This window comes from Uloborus diversus, chromosome 9 (genome assembly GCF_026930045.1).
Source record: "Uloborus diversus isolate 005 chromosome 9, Udiv.v.3.1, whole genome shotgun sequence".
Classification (NCBI taxonomy): domain Eukaryota; kingdom Metazoa; phylum Arthropoda; class Arachnida; order Araneae; family Uloboridae; genus Uloborus; species Uloborus diversus.
In genome coordinates, this window is record NC_072739.1 from 2,804,972 (window position 1) to 2,829,174 (window position 24,203).

General features: G+C 35.0%; 1 protein-coding gene across 1 annotated transcript in view; it reads right to left on the minus strand.

Annotated features, from left to right (window-relative positions):
• LOC129229229 (vesicular glutamate transporter 1-like) overlaps nt 1-24,203 on the minus strand; it is a 109,204-nt gene that overhangs the window by 50,273 nt on the left and 34,728 nt on the right. Inside the window, 1 exon segment of the mRNA XM_054863490.1 lies at nt 18,063-18,177. Within this exon segment, the coding sequence (XP_054719465.1) occupies nt 18,063-18,177 (115 nt within the window).

Consider the following 24,203-nt stretch of genomic DNA (forward strand, 5'->3'; position numbering starts at 1 on the left):
ATTAAAGATCCATCATGGTGTTTTAAAATTCAGCGACGGTGAATTTTTTAGTTTTGACATTCAATTAACAATATCCAATAGTCAAAATAGGAACATTTAATAGGTTGCAACTTCCCTATTCTTGCAATGCAACGTAGTCCCTACTTATTTGCTTTCTTTGGGAGATTAATAAGCATGGACGGGCCGTAACTTAATTGAAGCCGATACACTTTATAAATACGCTTAGTTAATCTTTTAACTGGGAGCTAAAACTATTTTTCACAACATTGAAAAGTCTGCATTCATGGAACTTGTAGCAATTCAGGAAACTTTTCAACGATGATACTTGAGTTTTCCAGGAAGTGGATAAAAACCATCAAAATCCCGAAACGTAACACGGAAATACCCAGTAACGTTTCGGAATTTTTTTACAGTGTAACATTTCAATTAATTGTTATTTTCGCTTTGTTTCTTATTTAATCATCCCTATTGTGTTGTAATTAAAAACCCTATTGTGAGCGGTTTTGCTAAAGGCATGTATGTGGCGCTTACGTCGAAACCTGAAAATCACAAGGTGGTTTGGAGGGTAAACCCCAAAGAACCTTCGGTTCTGAGACACATTTATCAATACCATTACGACAGTTAAAATTCATATAAAAAGTTATAACCAAATCCTCAACCCCACTGAAAGTAAATTGAGGGAGCGTTAGTGTCTGCCACGAGGTTTAAAGTTGTCTAAATCTTCTCAAAACCACGAAAAGTGCACATTTAGAAGTGTACTAACGTCGTGGAAAAAACTTTTTACGATAAGAATTAAAATAAGTTTAAATCTGAAGCAGTTTTTGTATGAAGGTTTTGCATTGATGCAAGACTTTCCCTGCCCAATAAAGTTAACTTTTTTATTAGCTTTTATTGTACCTGCTCTGCCTTTGTTGGGTAGTTGGGTCAAGCTTTTTGAACGTTGCCAAAACAAAAACGACTAGCAATTATTATAAAATCAATTTCATTTATAAAATTTACTAATTACTAATTTAAAGCTGAACCTGCGAAAGCATAAATTGGTTGATTTTTAGATTTTAAAGCCTTTCAAATACGAATACAAATGTGACAATCAGCAACAGGCTCTGGGCCCAACTAGGCTGGTCCAAGTCAATTTTAGTCTCCAATGAAGATCAATGACCCTCTTAAAGCTATCCACCTACTTGCTCATGACCGCCTCTTCCGGTAAGCTGTTCCAAGTGCTTACGAGCCTACTAAAGTAGTAGTTTTTCTTAACTTCCAGGTTAGCCAGAGATTTGAATAGCTTAAAATAATGATCTCTCGTCCTGCTGTTCGTACAAAAATTTAAACCATTAACATCGATACTTTCGATACTCCGGGCGAGTACAGGATAGCCAAACAAATTCTGCCAGGCAAATTCGGGCAAATTTTCGGTCCACATTAGGTCAAGTTTTCGGGATTTTATCGTATTACATATTGTCCGTTTTTCTGGAGAAGGCACTCCTCCCTAGTCACGTGGTATCCGATGACTCTATTTCGCTGTTTTCGGCAGAACGTATATTCGGATCAGAGCATTTTGTTGTAAAAGCAGCAGTTTTTAAAATGTATGAGTAACTAAAATGACATCAGACAAGTGAAGCAAGTGATGAAAAGGACACTAAGACTTTTTTGCACATTAAAAAAATACACGCCCAAGTTGAGGCTGTCTGGTTTTGTCTCCTTTAGAAGCGCGTGGATTGCTTACCGATCACCCCCGCATAAAATGGAACTCTGCGTTCGAGGAGGCGTGGCGAAGTGCCTCCTCGTGAAAAAACGGATAATACCTGCATCAGTGAAAACATAAAGTATAATGAAGGTACATTACACAGGGGTGCCCACCTAGGGGGGGGGGGGGCTGTCATTGCTCAGACTGCGCCATGGAAATTTTTAGGGGGTTGTTTTGAGGGGTATTTTTTACTTTTTTTTGGGGGAGGGAGCTTTTACTTTCGGGGGGATCTTCGCTAAATTTAGGGGGGTCCTCCCTTGCCTTTTGCGGGGGGGGGGGGCACCCCTGCATTACATTTTCCTACTGTCACCAGTTGGTTCTTTGTCACATATTTCACCAAAATACTATGTTTTACGGTCTTTTGAGAATAAGAAACATTAAAAAAAAAATAAAAATATCTGCAAAAGTTGCATCTGAATCAACTACACGGAGGAGCGAAACTTTAAACGCCTGTTTCTCATTTTGAACTGTGTTGCAGATACGACTCTTGAGCTTAGCACAGCAGTATTGTCTTAAGAGTATTTGAAGAATAAGAAACCAGAATCTTAGTTAACAAACAAAATAATGCCTAAAATTCGCAAAAGACATATTTACGCTTGAAATAAAAATAAATTGTCGAGAAGAATAACATATGTGTGCGATATTTTCGTCAGAGGAAAAAAAAAGGAGTAAAAACAATTTTTGAAACAAAAGAAGGAAAAAATTGAAAAGAGTAGAAACATTCTTTAGAAAACTATGAAAAGGAAACAGCCATGCGTTTAGAATAAAATATTTACATTCGTTCTTCTGTAAATATTTAACAAAAGTAAACCCTCGTGGGAAAAGTAAAAAAAGGAAACGGCTCTGTTATAATTATGCAAAATTATTCCCGCTGCTAAAATAAAAAGAAACTCATTTTCCCTTTCGAGCAACTTTCTCACAGAATAAAGGAAATAATAGGTTACGGTTGGCGGCAGGAACACTGCCTCCCCGTGTTATCGCTGGTTGCCATGGCAACCAAGATGATAGTTATTAAAACCGTGTTACTATGTTTTCGTTTATATATGCGTAACGTACTTCTCTTGGTAAATCGTGGGGGAGAAATACGCCTCAGTAACCAGGAAAGAGATTGGTAATGAATGAAACAGCAGAAAGAGTTCTTTTCAGAGAGGAACAACCGGTAAAAATGCGCAGTCGAGAAGTTTTCGATTAGACAAAACAGCAGTATACTTCAAAATAAGTTTATTGAATGCATGGCGCAACAATTTAATCGAACAAATGTGTTTATTTACATGCAGTAGAATCGAGTTGATGATGTTGTTGTTGCTGTTGTCTTGCGCCAGCTAGGCAGGCAATTTGGGTGCGCTGCTTCACTTTTCCAACTCTACCGTAATTTGGTGTGAAGTCCGACTTCCACATTACATACATGCCACAAGGACCCATTTATAGGATAGGCAACCATTCACAGCATAACAACACATTCACACAAAGAAAGGACAAGGACAGGAGAGAGAAAGGACATCCATGCCCGAGCAAGGATTCAAACCCGGGATCTCCCCATCGCAGTCAGACTGCTCCGCCCACTGGATAAGGAGGCCGGCACTCGAGTTGATCTACTAACTTTTTTAATATTTTTTATGTCCCCATAAATGACAATGTAAAATTGTGATGGCAAGAATTTCACTAAAAGTACGCCAAACATTCCCTTTTTATTCTGAACAAGAAGTTCTGTCTAGAACTAAACGAGCCTACTTTCCCGTATACCAATATCGACTTTCTAGTATCTGATCAGTATTCTCAAAATTAGCTAAAATCGTAAATTATTTAAACATATTTTTTTAATATTTTAAGCTGATTTCGAGAAATAAAGTATGCCTCGCTCATCTAAAGAATTAGCTACGTAAAAAAAAAAATAAAAGAAAAAAGAAAATAACAGCACCTTTTAAACAAAGCAGCTAAATACATTTTTTCCATCAAAAAAAAACAAACAAACAAACTTCAACCGCTTTCAAAAAGGAAAAAAAAGGGTTCAAATTAAAAGCTCATTAAAATAATCATATCAAAAAACAAAAAAAAAAAAAAAAAAAAAAAAAAATCGTTTGTTTTTCCCCTGTTGCCAAAAAAAAAAATTAAGAATAAATTAATGTACTTTCAAAAATAAATAAAAACAATAAAATATCAATTTAAAGAAATAATTTTCATTGTCGAAAAAAAAATCGTCTGTGCATATCGTTATGTAGAAACATAAAGGCCTCCGAATTTCTCCGCCAAAAACTGAATACATAAATTAAAACTTTAGCTTGAAAATAAAATCAAAACATATTTAAAACAATTATTTCACAGTAAAAACCATGGCTGTGGAGTCAGAGTCGGAGTCCATCTGATTTGGGACAAAAGAGTTAGATTTGAGAGTCGAAAGTTTTTAATTCAAAGACTCGGAGTTGAAATCGGTCATTTCCCCAAAAAGTCGCAAGTCTGCCAATATTTGTAGAGACGGAGTAGGACTTATTATTTGATACAGGAGTTGGAGTCAGAGTCGAATTTCCAAGAGTCGGAGTCAGCCATTTTTCCTCCGTGCATAAATTTTTGCCAAAGTTACGAAGTCATATTCAAAGTCGGGAAGTCGGAGTCCGAGTAAATTTCGGGCACAGGAGTCGGAGTCGGAGTCAGGAGCACCAAAATTATCGGAGTCGGAGTCGAAAGTAGGTCGTCAAGAGCTATTTCCAACAAAGTTTGTTTGAAGTAAATCCGCCTTTAAGTTCGGAATCTATATTGACTTTCAGTTTCTCCGTAGGCGCTAATGTTAAAGGATTTGAACTGTTCAAAATTGTACGGAAGATTGTTCAAATCAAAAAGATATTTTATATACAAGTTTTTCATCAAAAACTTTTTCCTATAAAGTTTGTTTGAAGCAAATTCGCCAAAACAGTTCGGAATGCCTTGAATTTCCCCGTAGGCGCTAATGTTAAGTTTTTTTTAACTGTTCAAAATTTCAAAATTGAACAAAAAAATAGTTCAAATCAAAAAATGAAATATAGGAATGAGATGTCCTTGCCGAGATCTTTCTAACAAAAAAAAATTTGTTCGAATCGGACTATTCATTCAAAAGTTATTAGGGGAGGGGACAGACAGACCGACAGACATTTTTCCTCATCTCAATACCCTACTTTCCAATTTTTAGTTTTTCAGTATTTATGCAACTATTTTATTTATTTTTGACTTTTTTTTTGTTTTTCGGGATATTTTTAAGATGCATTAAGCCTTCTTTCATGCTTTTTTCTTCTTTCTCTGTCTTTTACTGGGAAAGTAGGCTAAAAAATGTGCAACGACGGCATGGATTGTACAATTATTCCTAATAATCCTTGCGAACATCACGTCGTATTGCAGCATCAGCCCCACACCACTCCCGCTGAGCAGAAAATGACAAAACACTTGCTTGAATCTACTTCATACAAACAGCGTACTTGTTTGAAACAGAAGGCACTGGTCCCCTTCCTTGTAAATAAATTACAAAATTACATAAAGAATTTTTTTTGAAGTGGAAACTTCTTTAGGCTCGTTGAACACTTTTGAGGTGGGAAAAAACCGTCCATTTCACGACACCGAAAAGCCGTCACCTTACCAACACCGGAATACAGCGCGTGCGCGGCTCCTCTCTGCTCCTTTATTATGTTTAGCTAAATATATTTATACTACCTTTTTATTATGTTTAGCTTAGGCCTAAGATACAGCTATACTGATGGTTTACTTACGGCAGTGTTATTTTTGGCAGGGTAGTAGACTCGGAAGGAAAATGACCGACCCCCGGAGATTTGCAGTCTTCGATTGGGACCCCTTTACCCCCGAATCAGTCCGACTCCACAGCCCTTGATTTGGCGTTACTTTAGAACGAGAGTGGGCAATGTTGAACAAACAATAATATTGAAAGTCAGAATCGAAATTTAAAAAATCTCCGGCTCTGATGCACACTTTCTAAACGTCGAGCTGGAAATTTCGAAAATCAGCTTGCAATTCAGGAAGAGGATGCAGTTGACAACAACAACTGGTTTCGATGCTGTCAGATTGAGAAAATATTTCGCTACTGTCTTGCTCCGGAAGGGGAAATTTGGAAAAGACGGTTGGCGCATTCGCAAATTTAGAAATATTGACAGAAAAGAGTACACACATAAACGTCCCGGAACATTCCTGTATCAGAGGTTTCAAAGGTTTTTTTAATAGTACATTATAAAAACGAGTACAGAAGCGTTGCTAAAGTCTGATAACAATTTATATACTAGATCCACTTCATCCTTATAAACATGAAGATGCTATGTTGATTGTTTCAGATAAGGCTCCTATATAAGAGGAGCTGACTTATCCGACATTTTGGTTCCATATTTGTCGTGCGAAAACAATAGTATTTGTACAAAAGCCTCATTGCAGAAAACTGGTGCTCAAGCTTCAGATGTGTTGCCTGATTGATGTTTGATTATTTTATTCTGTAGATGAAGACGATTTAATTGATACAAATTAAAAACAAATAAGGTGTGAAAATAAGGTTTATTACAGTAAACATTTCCCGATACATTTTTGTTGAATTTGTGAGCTAAGGTATCTTTCTAGATTCACCATAAGTGACATTTTACTCAACTTATCATCAATTGTTTTACGACATAGCAACCAGCGAATATTATAACGTATTTATAAATACTAGAAACGAGGTTGGATCCAATTTTGTTTTGGAACCAAAGTGTCGGATAAGTCAGCCTGCCCTTTTCAAGGGGCTTTAGTTTTAGAAAACTAAATAATGACATCAACTAAGGCAACTCGATATGAAGAGGTCTTTGATAAAGCCACACAAACACCTTAAATCCAGTAATCTCAACGCATTTATTCCAACGTATTATACATACTATACACGAGGTTGGATCCAATTTTGTCTTGGAACCAAAATGTCGGATAAGTCAGCCTCTCCTTTTTAAGGGGCTCTAGTTTTAGAAAACTAAATAATGAGATCAACTAAGGCAACTCGATATGAAGAGGTCTTTGATAAAGGCACACAAACACCTTAAATCCAGTAATTCCAACGCATTTGTTCCAACGTATTATACATACTAGACACGAGGTTGGATCCAATTTTGTCTTGGAACCAAAATGTCGGATACGTCAGCCTGTCCTTTTCAAGGGGCTCTAGTTTTAGAAAACTAAATAATGAGATCAACTAAGGCAACTCGATATGAAGAGGTCTTTGATAAAGGCACACAAACACCTTAAATCCAGTAATTCCAACGCATTTGTTCCAACGTATTATACATACTAGACACGAGGTTGGATCCAATTTTGTCTTGGAACCAAAGTGTCGGATAAGTCAGCCTGTCCTTTTCAAGGGGCTCTAGTTTTAGAAAACTAAATAATGAGATCAACTAAGGCAACTCGATATGAAGAGGTCTTTGATAAAGGCACACAAACACCTTAAATCCTGTAACCTCAGCGCATTTATTCCAACGTATTATACATACTAGAAATGAGGTTGGATCCAATTTTGTCTTGGAACCAAAGTGTCGGATAAGTAAGCCTGCCCTTTTCAAGGGGCTCTAGTTTTAGAAAACTAAATAATGAGATCAACTAAGGCAAATCGATATGAAGAGGTCTTTGATAAAGGCACACAAACACCTTAAATCCTGTAATTCCAACGCATTTATTCCAACGTATTACACATACTAGAAACGAGGTTGGATCCAATTTTGTCTTGGAACCAAAGCGTCGGATAAGTAAGCCTGCCCTTTTCAAGGGGCTCTAGTTTTAGAAAACTAAATAATAAGATCAACTAAGGCAACTCGATATGAAGAGGTCTTTGATAAAGGCACACAAACACCTTAAATCCAGTAATCTCAACGCATTTATTCCAACGTATTATACATACTAGAAATGAGGTTGGATCCAATTTTGTCTTGGAACCAAAGTGTCAGATAAGTAAGCCTGCCCTTTTCAAGGGGCTCTAGTTTTAGAAAACTAAATAATGAGATCAACTAAGGCAACTCGATATGAAGAGGTCTTTGATAAAGGCACACAAACACCTTAAATCCAGTAACCTCAACGCATTTATTCCAACGTATTATACATACTAGAAATGAGGTTTTATCCAATTTTGTCTTGGAACCAAAGTGTCGGATAAGTAAGCCTGCCCTTTTCAAGGGGCTCTAGTTTTAGAAAACTAAATAATGAGATCAACTAAGGCAACTCGATATGAAGAGGTCTTTGATAAAGGCACACAAACACCTTAAATCCAGTAACCTCAACGCATTTATTCCAACGTATTATACATACTAGAAATGACGTTGGATCCAATTTTGTCTTGGAACCAAAGTGTCGGATAAGTAAGCCTGCTCTTTTCAAGGGGCTCTAGTTTTAGAAAACTAAATAATGAGATCAACTAAGGCAACTCGATATGAAGAGGTCTTTGATAAAGGCACACAAACACCTTAAATCCTGTAATTCCAACGCATTTATTCCAACGTATTACACATACTAGAAACGAGGTTGGATCCAATTTTGTGTTGGAACCAAAGTGTCGGATAAGTCAGCCTGTCCTTTTCAAGGGGCTCTAGTTTTAGAAAACTAAATAATGAGATCAACTAAGGCAACTCGATATGAAGAGGTCTTTGATAAAGGCACACAAACACCTTAAATCCAGTAATCTCAACGCATTTATTCCAACGTATTATACATACTAGAAACGAGGTTGGATCCAATTTTGTCTTGGAACCAAAGTGTCGGATAAGTAAGCCTGCCCTTTTCAAGGGGCTCTAGTTTTAGAAAACTAAATAATGAGATCAACTAAGGCAAATCGATATGAAGAGGTCTTTGATAAAGGCACACAAACACCTTAAATCCAGTAATTCCAACGCATTTGTTCCAACGTATTACACATACTAGACACGAGGTTGGATCCAATTTTGTCTTGGAACCAAAGTGTCGGATAAGTCAGCCTGTCCTTTTCAATGGGCTCTAGTTTTAGAAAACTAAATAATGAGATCAACTAAGGCAACTCGATATAAAGAGGTCTTTGATAAAGGCACACAAACACCTTAAATCCAGTAACCTCAACGCATTTATTCCAACGTATTATACATACTAGAAACGAGGTTGGATCCAATTTTGTCTTGGAACCAAAGTGTCGGATAAGTCAGCCTGTCCTTTTCAAGGGGCTCTAGTTTAAGAAAACTAAATAATGAGATCAACTAAGGCAACTCGATATGAAGAGGTCTTTGATAAAGGCACACAAACACCTTAAATCCAGTAATTCCAACGCATTTATTCCAACGTATTATACACACTAGAAACGAGGTTGGATCCAATTTTGTCTTGGAACCAAAGTGTCGGATAAGTCAGCCTGTCCTTTTCAAGGGGCTCTAGTTTAAGAAAACTAAATAATGAGATCAACTAAGGCAACTCGATTTGAAGAGGTTTTTGATGAAGGCACACAAACACCTTAAATCCAGTAATTCCAACGCATTTATTCCAACGTATTATACACACTAGAAACGAGGTTGGATCCAATTTTGTCTTGGAACCAAAGTGTCGGATAAGTCAGCCTGTCCTTTTCAAGGGGCTCTAGTTTTAGAAAACTAAATAATGAGATCAACTAAGGCAACTCGATTTGAAGAGGTTTTTGATGAAGGCACACAAACAACTCAAATCCAGGAACACTAAATAGACACGGCAGGGGAGTTCAACAGACAGCACTCACAATGAGGCTGGATGCATATCCCAGCTAATTCGGATGGCTGAATGCCACATCAACTTATCGTAAACCAACGGTTATTCACTGCCGTTGATATACTATCTCGTCACGAAATAATGTTGTTCGATGTCGATGTAATAACACATCCACTTTCTTCTCTAGCTATGGCGACTACTGACTTTTTACTTGCTTTTTGTGCTGATAAATATTTCATCCGGAAAGCCTTAGACTAGCTTGAGGATAAAAACAATGCCATTCAAGGTTTTTTTTTCTTCACCAACTTCCAGGTCCTTTTCCGCTGTGAGATTAATTTTCTACCAACTATAAGAGATCATGAACAGTAATGACGATCATACCATGTTTATTAAAGTACATTTTGTGCCTTTGCACTTCTTCAGTGAAGTGAAACTGATAGATTTTTTTACATCTTCTTTATCTTCTGGATGTCTGTAGGATGTCTGTAGGATGTCCGTAGGATGTCTGTGACGCGCATAGCGCTTAAACCGTTCGGCCGATTTTCATGAAATTTGGCACAAAGTTAGTATGTAGCATGGGGGTGTGCACCTCGAAGCGATTTTTCGAAAATTCGATGTGGTTCTTTTTGTATTCCAATTTTAAGAAAAAAATATCATAAGATGGACGCGTAAATTACGAAATTATCATAACGTGGAACCGTAAGATGGGCACAAGCCAACTGGCGAGAAAATTCACCATACATTATTTGTAAATATACAGGCGAACCAAAAGACCTTTTGATTTTTCTATTACGGGCAAAGCCGTGCGGGTATCACTAGTATCAAATAAAGATAAGTAACTACATTATTCAGGGGTGTTTCAAACTAAAAACACAGGAAAACTGTTCTTATGAACTACATGAACTTCTAAAAATTTTCAAGTGTAATAGTGAATTTTGATTGAGAAAGAATAAAACGAAAATCAAAAGTTGTTTAAACTACGATGACAACAATATTATTGAGGACTAATTAAATACCAGAGGCCTTACCTATCACTAAAAAAAAATCAGAAATGGCACTGATTATTCTCGTTGCGGGATTTCACAGGTTTTGACAAGTATCCAATGAAAATTAAGTATCTTTGCCAAAAGGTTCCCTGAATTGTTACAAGTTGCACGAATGCAGATTTCACACTGTTCTGAAAAATATTTTTGGCTACCAGTTTGAAGATTGACCTGAGCGTATTTATTAAGTGTACCTGCTTCAGATACACTTATGACCCGTCGACATTGACTAAGCCTCCACTGAGAGTGAATAGGTCTCTGGATTCCACAGCTTTGTAAGAAATGCTGACGAGAGGGATGCTTGGTACTTGCTTAGCTGCGGCCCTGATCAGAATAATGCTTTGAAATCTTTATTAGTAAATCAGGGTAAGGCCACTGCAAAGGGTAGCTGACTCGTCCGACATTTCGGTTCCAAAATTGTCGGGGGGGGGGGGGGGCAAAGTTAGTATTTGTACAAATGCCTCGTTGCAGAAAACTGGTAGATATGTTGCCTGATTGATGTTTGATTATTTTATTCTGTAGATGAAGAAGATTTGATTAATACAAAATAAAAACAAATAAGGTGTGAAAATGAGGTTCATTGCAGTAAACATTTTCCGATACATTTTTGTTGATAGTGTGAAATAAGTTCTCTTTATAGATTTACCTAGAGCCCCTTGAAAAAGACAGGCTGACTTATCCGACATTTTGGTTCCAAGACAGAATTGGATCCAACCTCGTTTCTAGTATTTATAAATACGTCATAATATTCGCTGGTTGCTAAGTCGTAAAATAATTGATGATAAGTTGAGTAAAATGTCACTTTAGGTAAATTTTGAAAGATAACTTCGTTTACAAATTCAGCTAAAATGTATCGGGAAATGTTTACGGTAATAAACCTCATTTTCATACCTTATTTGTTTTTAATTTGTATTAATTAAATTGTATTCATCCACAGAATAAAATAATCAAACATCAATCGGGCAACACACCTAAAGTTTGGACACCAGTTTTCTGCAATGAGGCTTTTGTACAAATGTTTATTTTTTTCGCCCGATAATTTTGGAACCAAAATGTCGGATAAGTCAGCTCCCCTTATATAGGAGCCTTAGATTTACCTTAAGGGATTTTATTCTCAACTTATCATCAAATGTTTTACGCCATAGCAACCAGCGAATATTATAACATATTTATAAATACTAGAAACAAGGTTGGATTCAAAGCAGTCTTGGAACCAAAATGTCGGATGAGTCGGCCTGTTTTTTTCCAGGGGTTCTAAATCAGGGAGGTGCCAAGCCGTTACTTAAAACCTACACTAGATTTCTCTGAAGGTTCCACGAATATAACTCGCTTGAACAGGGGAAATTTCCGTGTTATTAAGAAACATTTCTTGAAACTTAACTAAGCTGTGCTACCTTAACACATAAAAGCCTGTGCCTCTACGATGAGTAGTAGTTTTTTTTTTTTTTGTTTTTTTTTTTTGCAGTGTGCTTGTATGCAGGCACATATCGTGCGATATATATCAGTCGATATATATCATGATATATATTACGATATATATCCGATATTTATTTTTAAAATATCGGGATATTTTGTTATTTTCGATATTTATTTTTTCAACTATGGTATTTTCAATATAAATATTATATTAACATAGTAATATTGTTCATTTATTATTAACTAGTGGCACCCGCACGGCTTCGCCCGTAATAGAAAAATTAAAGGTCTTTTGGTTCGCCTGAATATTTACAAATAATGTATGGTGAATTTTCTCGCCAATTGGCTTGTATCGACGTTACAGTTCCACGTTATGATAATTTCGTATCTCGCCAATTGGCTTGTGCCCATGTTACGGTTCCACGTTATGATAATTTCGTAATTTATGATAGTTTTTTTCTTAAAATTGGAATAAAAAAAGAACCACATCGAATTTTCGAAAAATCGCTTCGAGGTGCACACCCCCATGCTACAAACTAACTTTGTGCCAAATTTCATGAAAATCGTCCGAACGGTCTAGGCGCTATGCGCGTCACAGACATCCTACAGACATACAGACATCCAGACATCCAGACATTCTCCGGACAGAGAGACTTTCAGCTTTATTATTAGTAAAGAAAATAACCAAAACGTTATGTACTATATTTTTATGATGTATATCATTTAGTATAACAAAGTAATATAGTATTCCTCTTTTATTTTATATTCAGAAAATTACTAGTAATGTAACAATTTAATTCGAATTAAAAGTGCCCAATTAATTAATAAACGTTGGTCAGAAGAAAAAAAATGTCTTACGACTGTGTACCGACTAATGCATATTTTTATTTCTGAATCATACATTTGTGTAAAAGTAGCTAACAGAAGAAAAATTAGTAAAACAGTTAATGCTAAATTAACTCCATTAAAATTAATAAAAATATAAAATGAAATATTATATATAAACACAATGAAAAGAAACCTTAATTTTAAGTCTATATACAGGGTGTTCCGTTTTAACCTGCAAGACCTTTCTTTTCGCAACCGTTAGTCCTAGATGTGTACTTCCAATTGCAAAAATGCTCAAAATCAGATGCAGGGTTAAGATAGTGAAAGTTTGAAGTAAAAATAAAAATTAGTCAAAAAATACAAAATTTAACTTTTTATACGGGCCCCATGTCCCCCAACTTATATTTAGGGAAATAATCACCATTGAACACTATTACTGACACAAAAAACTTGACAGTTGTGCGACCAAAACTCAAGCAGATATTATATTTAAAAGTATTAAGGGACCATACAGAAGATGAGATTGGAACTTGTCACCCTTTCAGAAGAATGACAGGTTGTCAAAGTAAGAAAACAAGGTACTTATACAGTGGCTCCCAAAAGTGTTCGTACACCTACGACTTTCACTGAAATAGGACCCTCTCTATTAGTTAGAAATAATGTTTCGGAATAGGTATTTAATTATAAGATCTATGATCAATTTTCAACAAAACTGCATGACATTTTTAAAAAATATATTAAAACCTAATTTTTTAAAAATCAAAAACCAAAAAGTGCCAGAAATTTTATGTTACAAAAGTCTTCGTACACTTTAAAAAATGTCTATATATTATTGAATAATCTAACTTTTTATCAAGTTACTATTTAGTAGAATATCATGCAGTATCAACAACACCTTTTAAACGTCATGGAATAGATTTCATTCTTTTTTATGTCTTTTTTTTGCGTAATTTCTGAGTAAGTGTTCAACCACACTTCTAGTCTTACTGTTTCTAGCTCTATTTTCGTTTCAAAGCCATATTTTCGTAATCTATCCTCCAGATATCTCTAAATATGTTAAATTAAGTTCAAATCTTGAGATTGAAGGGATATTTTCTAAACTTTAGGACAATTTTTGAGGCACTAGACGCAAACGTTGAAAACCGTGTGCTTCTTATCGTTATCTTGATTAAAAAAAAAGTTGTTTCCGATAACCAAATCTTTGGCTAAGAGTTTAAAATTGGTTTTTAAAACATTTAAACGAACAGCATTAATCATTATTTCATCAAAAAATTCCAAACTACCAAGTCCTAATGCTGATATGCACCCTCGCACAAGAACACCTTCACCGTCCTGATTAACTGGTCCAACTAAGTTCTTAAGATTAAGTTCCTAATTTTTTCTTCTACTTACAATTATATAACAATTTAACAAAAAATGTTGAATTTATTTTTATCTGAAAGTAAGACGTAATTCCCAAACGTTTTGAGCTTATTTATCATTGATTTTGCGACGAAAAGCGTAAGCTTTCTGTTTTTCGCACGGCCAAGAAAATTTCTGAGGGAAGAGGTCCCATTTAATCCAGCTAATCAGATAACTTGGCGAACAATTTTAGGGGAAAATTAAATGTAAAAATTTTCATTTAACTGTGCAGAAACTTTTACAGCACTCAATTGTGTACTTTTCATAAATTTTTTAACTGTAACTCTCCGATCACGGTTTGTCAACTTTGCCGGTTGTCCTTTTCTTACCTTATTTTTGGTCCGATTCTTTTCTTTACAGCATTTTATCAAGCACTTTACTATAGAATGGAATAAAATAACTAATTTAGAGACATTTCAAATCAATTTAGCGCTACTGTGAGGAAAAAGTTCAAATTTCGAATGGTGTTTGTGGTTTTTTACGAATACCAGCCATTTTAAAGTAATAGGCACAATATTAAGGAATAAATAATAATAAAAAAAATTCAAGCCAAATGATTTTTAAGGGTTAACACAATGCAAAAATAATAAAAAAACGACATACAGTGGCTCCCAAAAGTCTTCGTACACCTACGACTTTCAACGAATAGGCCCCAATCCATCGGTTAGAGTTAATATTTCGGAATAGGTATTTAATTATAAGATCTATGATCAATTTTTAACAAAACTGCATGAAAAGTTTTTAAAAAATATTAAAACTTAATTTTTAAAAAATCAAAAACCGAAAAGTGCCGGAAATTTTATCTCACAAAAGTCTTCGTACACTTTATAAAATGTCTATATATTATTGAATAATCTAACTTTTGATTAAGTTATTAATTAGTAGAATATCATACAGTATTCATAACACCTTTTAAACGTCTGGGAATAGATTTCATTCTTTTTCTTTCTTTTTTTAGCGTAATTTCTGAGTAAGTGTTCTACTACACTTCAAATCTTACTGTTTCTAGCTCTATTTTCGTTTTAAAGCCCTATTTTCGTAATCTAGCCTCCAGATATCTCTAAATACGTTACATTAAGTTAAAATCTGGAGATTGAGGGGGTATTTTCTAAACTTTAGGACAATTTTCGAGGCACTAGACGCAAACGTTGAAAACCGTGTGCTTCTTATCGTTATCTTGATAAAAAACAAAGTTGTTTCCAATAACCAAATTTTTGGCTAAGATTTCAAAATTGGTTTTTAAAATATTTAAAAGAACAGCATGATTCATTATTTCATCAAAAAATTACAAACTACCAAGTCCTGATGCCTCACACTAGAACACCTTCACTGTCCTGATTAACTGGTCCTACTAAGTTCTTAAGATTAAGTTCCTAATTTTTTCTTCTACTTACAGTTATACAACAATTTAACCAAAAATGTTGAAATAATTTTTAATTTTAAGTAAGACGTGATTCTAAAACCTTTTTAGCTTATTTATCATTGATTTTGCGACGAAAAGCGTAAGCTTTCTGTTTTTCGCACGACCAAGAAAATTTCTGCAGGAAGAGGTCCCATTTAATCCAGCTAATCAGTGAACTTGGCGAACAATTTTAGGTGAAAATTAAATGTAAAATGTTTCATTTAACTCTGCGGAAACTTTTACAGTACTCAAATGTGTATTTTTCATAATTTTTTCAACTTTAAATCTACGATCACGTTTTGTCAACTTTGCCGGTTTACCTTTTCTTACCTTGTTTTCGGTCGGATTCCTTTCTTTAAAGCATTTTATCAAGCACTTTACTATACAAACAAATAAATTAACTAATTTAGAGACATTTCAAACCAATTTACCACTACTGTGGGGAAAAAATTCAAATTTTGAATGGTTTTTGCGATTTTTTACGAATACCAGCCATTTTACAGTAATAAGCACAATATTAAGGAATAAATAAACAAAAAATTAGAGCTAAATGACTTATAAAAGTCAACACAATGCAAAAATATTAATAAAACGGCATATGATAATTTTAATCATGAATTTATTCGAAAATATTTGAGTGTACGATGACTTTTGTGGCGTGTTATTTCTCTGTCTCTTGGTTTTCTGACCCATTTCAAAAAGAAGATCCGTCAATATTTTGAAAAAAACCAACGGGTCGTATTTAGAATGACATAGAAATGGTGTGAAAAAATATTGGACTTTATGTTCGAATTCAGTTTTGAGCTATTTTGGTTTTACTAAAAAATTTCAAAGTGTACGAACACTTTTGGGAGCCACTGTATGATAGTTTTAATCACGAATTCATTCGAAAATATTTGAGCGTACGATGACTTTTGCGGCGTATTATTTCTCTGCCTTTTCGTTTTTTGACTCATTTCAAAAAGAAGATTCGTCAATATTTTTTAAAAACTACAGGGTTTTATTTAGAATGACATAGGAATGATGTAAAAAAATATTGGACTTTATATTCGAATTCAGTTTTGCGTTATTTTGGTTTTACTAAAATATTTCAAAGTGAACGAACACTTTTGGGAGCCACTGTATTTTTCATTGCAATTCAAAAATAAATGCAATTGTTATGCCGTAATACGCAAAATTACACTACAAAACCTCGAACAATTTGAACAACCACACTCTATGAGCACATATAATTTTAAACACTTGTTAACAGCTATATTTTCCCCCGAAAGGTCTTATTGACGGCGAGTGAAAAGTGGTGTAAGTCACAAAACGCTGCGTTTCATATCTCGGTAAATATTGGTCGAACTAATGTCAAACTTTTTGTGTTGGAATTACTTTTCAATTCAGATTATTTCCCTAAACATAAGTTAGGGGATCTGGGGCCCGTAAAAAAAGTTAAATTTTATATTTTTAGACTCATTTAAATTTTTACTTCAAGCTGTCAACATCTAGACCCTGCATATGATTTTGAACATTTTTGCAACTGGAAGCATACATCTAGGATTAACGGTTGCGAAAATAAAGGTCTTGCAGGTTAAAACGGAACACCCTGTATAGTAATTTTGATATGAGAAAACAAAGTGTGATTTGAGGATGTGCATTTACTATTTTGAAGATTTCAGTTTGTGCTGATTGAAAATATCGGATATATATCAAAATATCGGATATTTTCTATATTTTCGAACCCTGCTTGTATGTGATGTATCGTCAATAAGGTGTATGTCTAAATCAGTGCAGTTTTGGATTCCTTTCTGTCTGGGTAGAACTTTTTGTTACGTATTGAATGAACTTTTGTTTGAGATTGAACAATCTTGGCACCGGGGTCATTTTTTTGGCTATTTTGTCAAAAGGGCAGTAACAGAAACGAATAATCATAATGCGATTGATACTAAAATATCGAAAGGTTAAAATTTGTCGATTGGTTTAATTGAAGAGCTCTATACGATATTGAGAGACAAAAAAAAAAAAAAAAAAAAAAAAAAAAAAAAAAAACTACTACTCATCGTAACCGCATAGGCTTTTAAGTGCTTCGTAAGCTTGGGAGGAACGTCTTTCTCCCAGCTGTTTTTTTTTTTTTTTAATGGTTTTTTTTTTTTTTTTTTTTTTTTTTTAAAGAAAAAAAAAAACCGCTCTCTCTTCCAGAAAGTTGGGAAAGATTCAATTGCAATTGTTTTAAAATTCTGAAATTTCCTGTGTTTAATGCAAGATTTATGAATTTAAATACTTAAATATTTCTCAAAATTCATACTTTAAATAATTCCTTTAATATTCTTTTTAACTCATCTGATCAATAACTTTTACAAGGATAATTTCATTAAAATTACGGACTTTTAGCGGAAAACGTTTCTGCTTTTAGACAAAATATGTTACTATCAGAAACTGGGTACATTAGCTGCCCATTATTTTCCAGGAACGTATTTACAGTGTTCACTGGTGCAACAATAATCTGAACTTTCCACAGAGCGCCATTCCAATGTCCTGATAATAGAAGAAAATCGAGTTTTCTTACCTCTACCAGACCTTGTAATATCCTGACCATGATGACCACCACTGGACGTACTTTTGCAGCTCCCGGCAGTAGCATATTCAGAATAGACGAGACGCATATTGCCGTACCAAATACCCTGAAAACGAAAGACGTTATATTTAAACTTTTTCGGTAGTTGAAGCACCAAGAGGTAAAGAGATGCAAGTACCAAAATTAAAGATTTGGAGAGTAAAAGGAAATTGCATTTGCTTTAGACAAAAGAAAGTAGGGGAGAATGTTGTACCTTGAGACAGTGTTAATTTCTAAGAATCTATTTTCAGCCGCCATGTTTTTGTAATCTCTAACAGTAACCTTCAACACTAAATGGTGCCATAGTAAAAATCAGCATCAAATGAGTAAAATTGACGATTTTGTTGGAGAAAGAAAATTTTATGACTCCAAAGTATATATTTTCTTCATTTTTATTTCATACAAGCAGTACCCGCACAGCGATGCCCGTGCTACAAAATTTAATGGAAGTCCGTTGAATAAAAAAAAACTGACGCTCCCTCCCCCTCTGATCTGAAATGATCATTTTTCTCTACATAGTATAAAATGAAGTCAACAAAAAGCGTCTGTGTGTTTGAACTCGCAAAACTCGAGAACTAAACGGCCGATTTTGCTGAAATTTTCACTGTTTGTTCCTTTAAGTCCTGAGAAGGTTTACAGAACAGTTCGAAAAAAACTCCATGAATAGTTCTTTTTTTATTCCAATTTACTTCCAATTTTCTCATAAATTTCCGAATATGGGGGTGAAAAATTACTTGCAAATAGTAATATTACATATCGTTAGAAAGGGTAGAATTTTCCGCGTTCTACTCAATTTGTTTCAATGCTCTAACTTTATTATGGCGGGAGTTATTTGCGTTTTCAGCTCGAATTTTTTTTAGGCTTAGCAGAAATTTAGGCACTTCTTTCTTCATTAAATAAATCAATAAAAAGTGAAGGAATTGTCCCACAGCTTCCTTTTTGAGGCCATTGGAAAAAGCGACCTTTTTTACTCCAGATTTAACTCGACCTATGGTCGAAAAAATAAGCTTTTACCTCGAAAGGAAAAAAAAGTCACAAGCCTTTTTAAATCAAGTTTAAGAAATCTCGATTCCATTCAAATTGTGAACCATTTTCTTTCGCATTTAAATTCCTTAAACGTATTTTATTTTGTGTTTCCATGGTTACGCATTTTAAATCCATCTTTCTGGCTTTAATTTCTTAAAAGTATTTTAATATTGTCGCATTGTTTGGAAATTAAATCATGATGTTTTTTAATTTATTTTTTACGCCTGATTGTTGAATATACGTCACTTGACAAAATTTTTATTTTCAAGGTGGACCGGGTAAAGCCGGGCAACGCAGCTAGTCTTTGTATAAAATGCGCACCCACCTTTTCAAAAAAAAAGAAAAGCCTATTAAAGTTTCTTTGGAATTTAAAACTTTTCGTCAAATCATTAAATTAGATTTACAGTTACTTTAAAACTCTATTTAGCGAGTAAAGCGGTTTTTACTCCAATTTAAAATATTTCGCCAAATAAACAAAAAAACACACCAAATAATGTCTTTCAAATGTAAAAATAGTTCTGCAACTATATTGTTTATCGCCAAACTCGCCCAGCAACCACGCTGTTATAATATAAACGTCTAACGAAAAAAAAAAAAATAATCCAGTGGAACATTCAAAAATCATCGTCAGAAAAAAGAAGAGAATGTCGTACATTTCACTCGGATAAAAACAAATCAAAAGTTTATCTTCTTTCAAAACAAATCGCCAAAACAATGAATTGCATTTACGGTTGCTTTAAAACAATAATCCTAGACTGAACTGCTCAGCGCCTAACGCGCCAAGCGACCACGCTACAGCAACCCAGCCCTTTTGCCAGTGAAGCGGATGTTTTTTCTTTGGCAATAATAAATGTTTCGCCAAACAAACAAAAACGTATAAAACCACATTAACAGTAACTTTCAAATCTTTATATATTAAGAGCTGCGTTGCCCGGCTTTGCCCCGTCTACCTTGAGAATAAAAAATTTGTCAAGTGACATATATTCAACAATCAGGCTCAAATAAAAGAAAAAAAAACACCATGCAAAATTACCCTTCCAAACGATGACGACAGATATTAAAATACTTTTAGGAAGTTAAAATGCGAAAGATGGATTTTCAAAGCGTAACCATGGAAACACGAAATAAAATAAGTTTAAGAAATTAAATGCAAAATAAGGAAAGAAACAATGGATTCAAAAAGCGCAACCAGGGAAACGCGAAAATAAAATGGTTGACAACCTGAATCAAAATGACATTTTTCGAATTTGATTAAAAAACACTTGAAACTTCTTTCCTTTGAAGATAGAAGCTAAGTTTTTCGACCATAAGTCGAGAGAGATCTGGAGTAAAAAATGTCGCTTTTTCCAATGGTGTCAAAAAGAAAACTGTGCGACAATTCCTTCACTTCTTATTGATAGCTTTAATGAAGAAAGTAGTGCCTAAATTTCAGCTAAGCCAAAAAAGGTTCGAGCTGAAAACGCAAATTACTCCCGCCGTAACTAAGTTAGAGCATTGAAACAAATTGTTTAGAACGCGGAAAATTCTGTCCTTTTCAACAATATATAATATTAATATGAGTAAGTAATTTTTCCCTCCCATATTCGGGAATTTATGTGAAATTTGGGCCTAAATTGGAATAAAAAAAGAGCTATTTATCGGATTTTTTTCGAATTATAGCCTATGTTACTCAGTAAGAAAGCACCTTTCATATAGTGAAGGAATTTTTCAAATAGGTGCAGTGGTTCCGGAAATTACCTCGAACATATAAACACACAAAAATCCGCCCTCTCTCTTTATATTAGTATAGATTCTAATCTTTGTATTTGTAAATTTAATTAACTGAAATTTTATTTTGTTATAAAAGAGTAGTACTTTAAATATTAGGCTTATGAGAAAATAATGATAGTGCATCCTGATTGACCACCATTTTGGTTTTTCTTAAACAATGTGGTGATTGTACCTTGGGACAGCGAAACATTTTGTACCTCAGGACACGTTCCAAGGTAAACCATATGCATTTTTCTTAATATTTAAGATATGTTTAGGAACATGGAACAATGTTCTAATCTTCTGTAGTCTTTTAAACACATTTAATGTTAGGAAATAACTCATTATTCATAATAGGGAAGTTTTCGATTTTTTAATTTTATTTTTATATGATAGAGTAACACATATGAACATCATAGGTGACAAAATTTTTTTGCCATACGATAAGTAGTTTTTTTTAAATTAATTTTTAAAGTTCAAGCGTTTGTGACGTCAAATGGCATAGGAAGTGACGTCATGCGCTCTTCTGATAGGGGAGAAACCGAAGGACGTGCATTCGACTTCGAAGACGAAACGTAAAAGGCTTATCTCCTCGCATTTAACTCCTCGCGTTTCTTTTTTTTTTTTTTTTGACTTATCTCGGGCATGTTTAGCAATGCTAAACAACCCCCATGAATCCAAATATCTGCAAAAAATCCAAGAACAGCAATGGGTCACTAAGGACCTCATCCTTCGTAAAACCCAAACAAGATAGAATGTGCTCAGGTGAAACCTCTCCAGCAGAGCACCAGTGACACTCCGGAAAAGTCTTGATATTCCCAGAGAATCTAAGAGCTTTTGTGTGGCCACTCAGGAATCTCGAATATGTTGTCTGGAGGAGTCTACCCTTGAGTCTAAAGGACTCACCAGGACATTTTGCAAAATACCAGGCGTGTCTGGGAGGTGTTTTAAATTGGCGATTGAGCTCCATTTTTGAAATTGTGGAGATCTCACTGAAAGTAAGATCTCCACAAGGGCTCACACCCTCCGCAGCAGCAGATCTAGCCAAAAAGTCAGCCCTTTCGTTACCCTCAACTCCAACGTGGGAAGGGATCCATTGAAAGTGAATTGTATGTCCTGATGAAAGAGTATGTAGTAGACTCAGAATGTCCAGGCTGGTCTTGTCGCCCACATTACTCCAATTAGCGAGGTGCTGAATTGAGGCACGACTGTCAGTCAAAATCCAGATTTCCTGGAAACACTCCTCCCGCTGAACAGCACACTGCAGGCCCTTCCTGATAGCAATCAGTTCTGATCTAAATACTGAACAGAAATTCGGGTTTCTGATTTTAAATTCCAAGGCCCCAGAGGGAGTAGGAATGAATACTCCACTGCCCGAAACGCCATCTTCTCCCCTGCTTCCATCTGTATAGATTTTCAAGGAGAAATGTGGTATATTATGTATAGTTTCCAGGGCCATTTGTTTAACTAGGTCCGGTGGATCTGAACTCTTGATCACACTAGTCAGGAGCTCGTCATGGAAATAAATGTTATCCCCATTCTAAAACCAGGAAAAGACACTGGTATCTCTGGGAGCTACAGACCTATCGCGCTAACTTCCTTTGTCTGTAAGCTTATGGAGAGGCTCATTCTTGCCAGACTAAACATTCACTTATGCAACAATAACCTGATTCCGAGAGAGCAGTATGGGTACAGAAAAGGCCATGGAGTAATAGATCAGATTTTGTATGTCACCCAGAGAATACGGGACGCGCAGAACAAGAAACCTACTAACCACACTGTTGCCGCACTGTTGGATATGTCTAGTGCATTTGACAGGGTTTGGCGCCAGCTCTTGATCACCAAACTCTTCGCGTTTCTGGAACATAAAACCTCTCATCCTCTCAGAAATATTCGAATATCATCATTGATGGTACTTGAGGAAGATTATTTAGATTGTGCTTTAACAAATCCGGCCTCCATAGTGTGTTCAAAAGGATTATTGAATTTCTAAAAAATAAAAATATCAGCGCGCTCAAAATGTCCCTAGCGAAAACAAGGGATCTTCGGCGGAAGGCTGCCCATTAGTGCCCTGTGACCTAAGCTCGTGACGTTTCAGAAGAGCGCACTTTTGCCTGTGGATTTTTAAAAATTCATTAAAAATCAATCACGGTGTTTTAAAATTCGGCGATGGTGAATTTTTTAGTTTTGAGGGTCAATTAACAATATCCCATAGCCAAAATATGAACATTTAATAGGTTGCAACTTCCCTATTCATAATTAATTATTCATGATTTGATTCACTACCATGTATTTTTTTTTTCTGGTGCAAAGTTGGTTCAAGTATATGGCTGTTTCCTGAATCATGAAGACTTTCCCATAGTACAACAGGATGTGTCCCAGGGTACAATAGGATGTTGTACCTTGGGACAGATTGGAACTTTTACTTTAAATGGCTGGCAATATTTTATTTTCAAACTGTCTGAATTAACAAAAATATATTGCATAGAAGTATGTTGGAGTATTTTAATGTGACTTTTAGATTTTAAATTTGATTCAAATAATGGACGTTAAAAATTAAAATATAAAAAGTGTCCCGTGGTACAACACTCTCCCCTACTAGTAGCTCTGGTAGATGCTGCTATACAGCATGATTTAGAAAAACGTTTTGAAGAGTGACTAACTACAGGGATTGGTTTGTTCTGGAGGAAACTACAGTAGGCGCCGCTTAATGTGATCACGGTTAATGTTATCATTCGCTTAATGTTATCAGAATCACGAAGTCCCGGAACACTTGTATGTTAACACACGTTAAAAAAGTCGGATATTGTAATCAGCGTCTTCGTTTATTGTTATTATTTTTTCATAAACTTTCAACTTTTTCCCCATTTTTGTTCCTCAATTAACAGAAATACCGTAGGCAAACTTTGACGAGACTAACTTTCTGTGTAGCATTTTGTGGTTTTCAAAAGCAGTTCAAAATTTTTCTAAGAATGAAGCTACAGAAAGTTCGCCCCTTCGCCCCCAGTGACCACAGACTCCCCCTAAGAAAACTTTCTTTTGCACCTAAAAAAATTCAGTCGCTGGACATGTTGCAGGCATTGATGTAGGACCTCCATTGTTGCCATTATTTTGTTAACTATTAAAGAATTGTATCGAAATTGAAAACAAAGCGAAGTTGAATTAAAATTTAAACAAGCAAAACTATGCTGGAAAAGATAGAAAAGCTGAATGTGCTTTGAAACTGGTTTACGAATGTCAGGGAAAACGGTCATATTTTTCTTCACCTATAACTGTGTGATGAAAAATTGCATAATTTAGCTTTAATTTTTTATAATT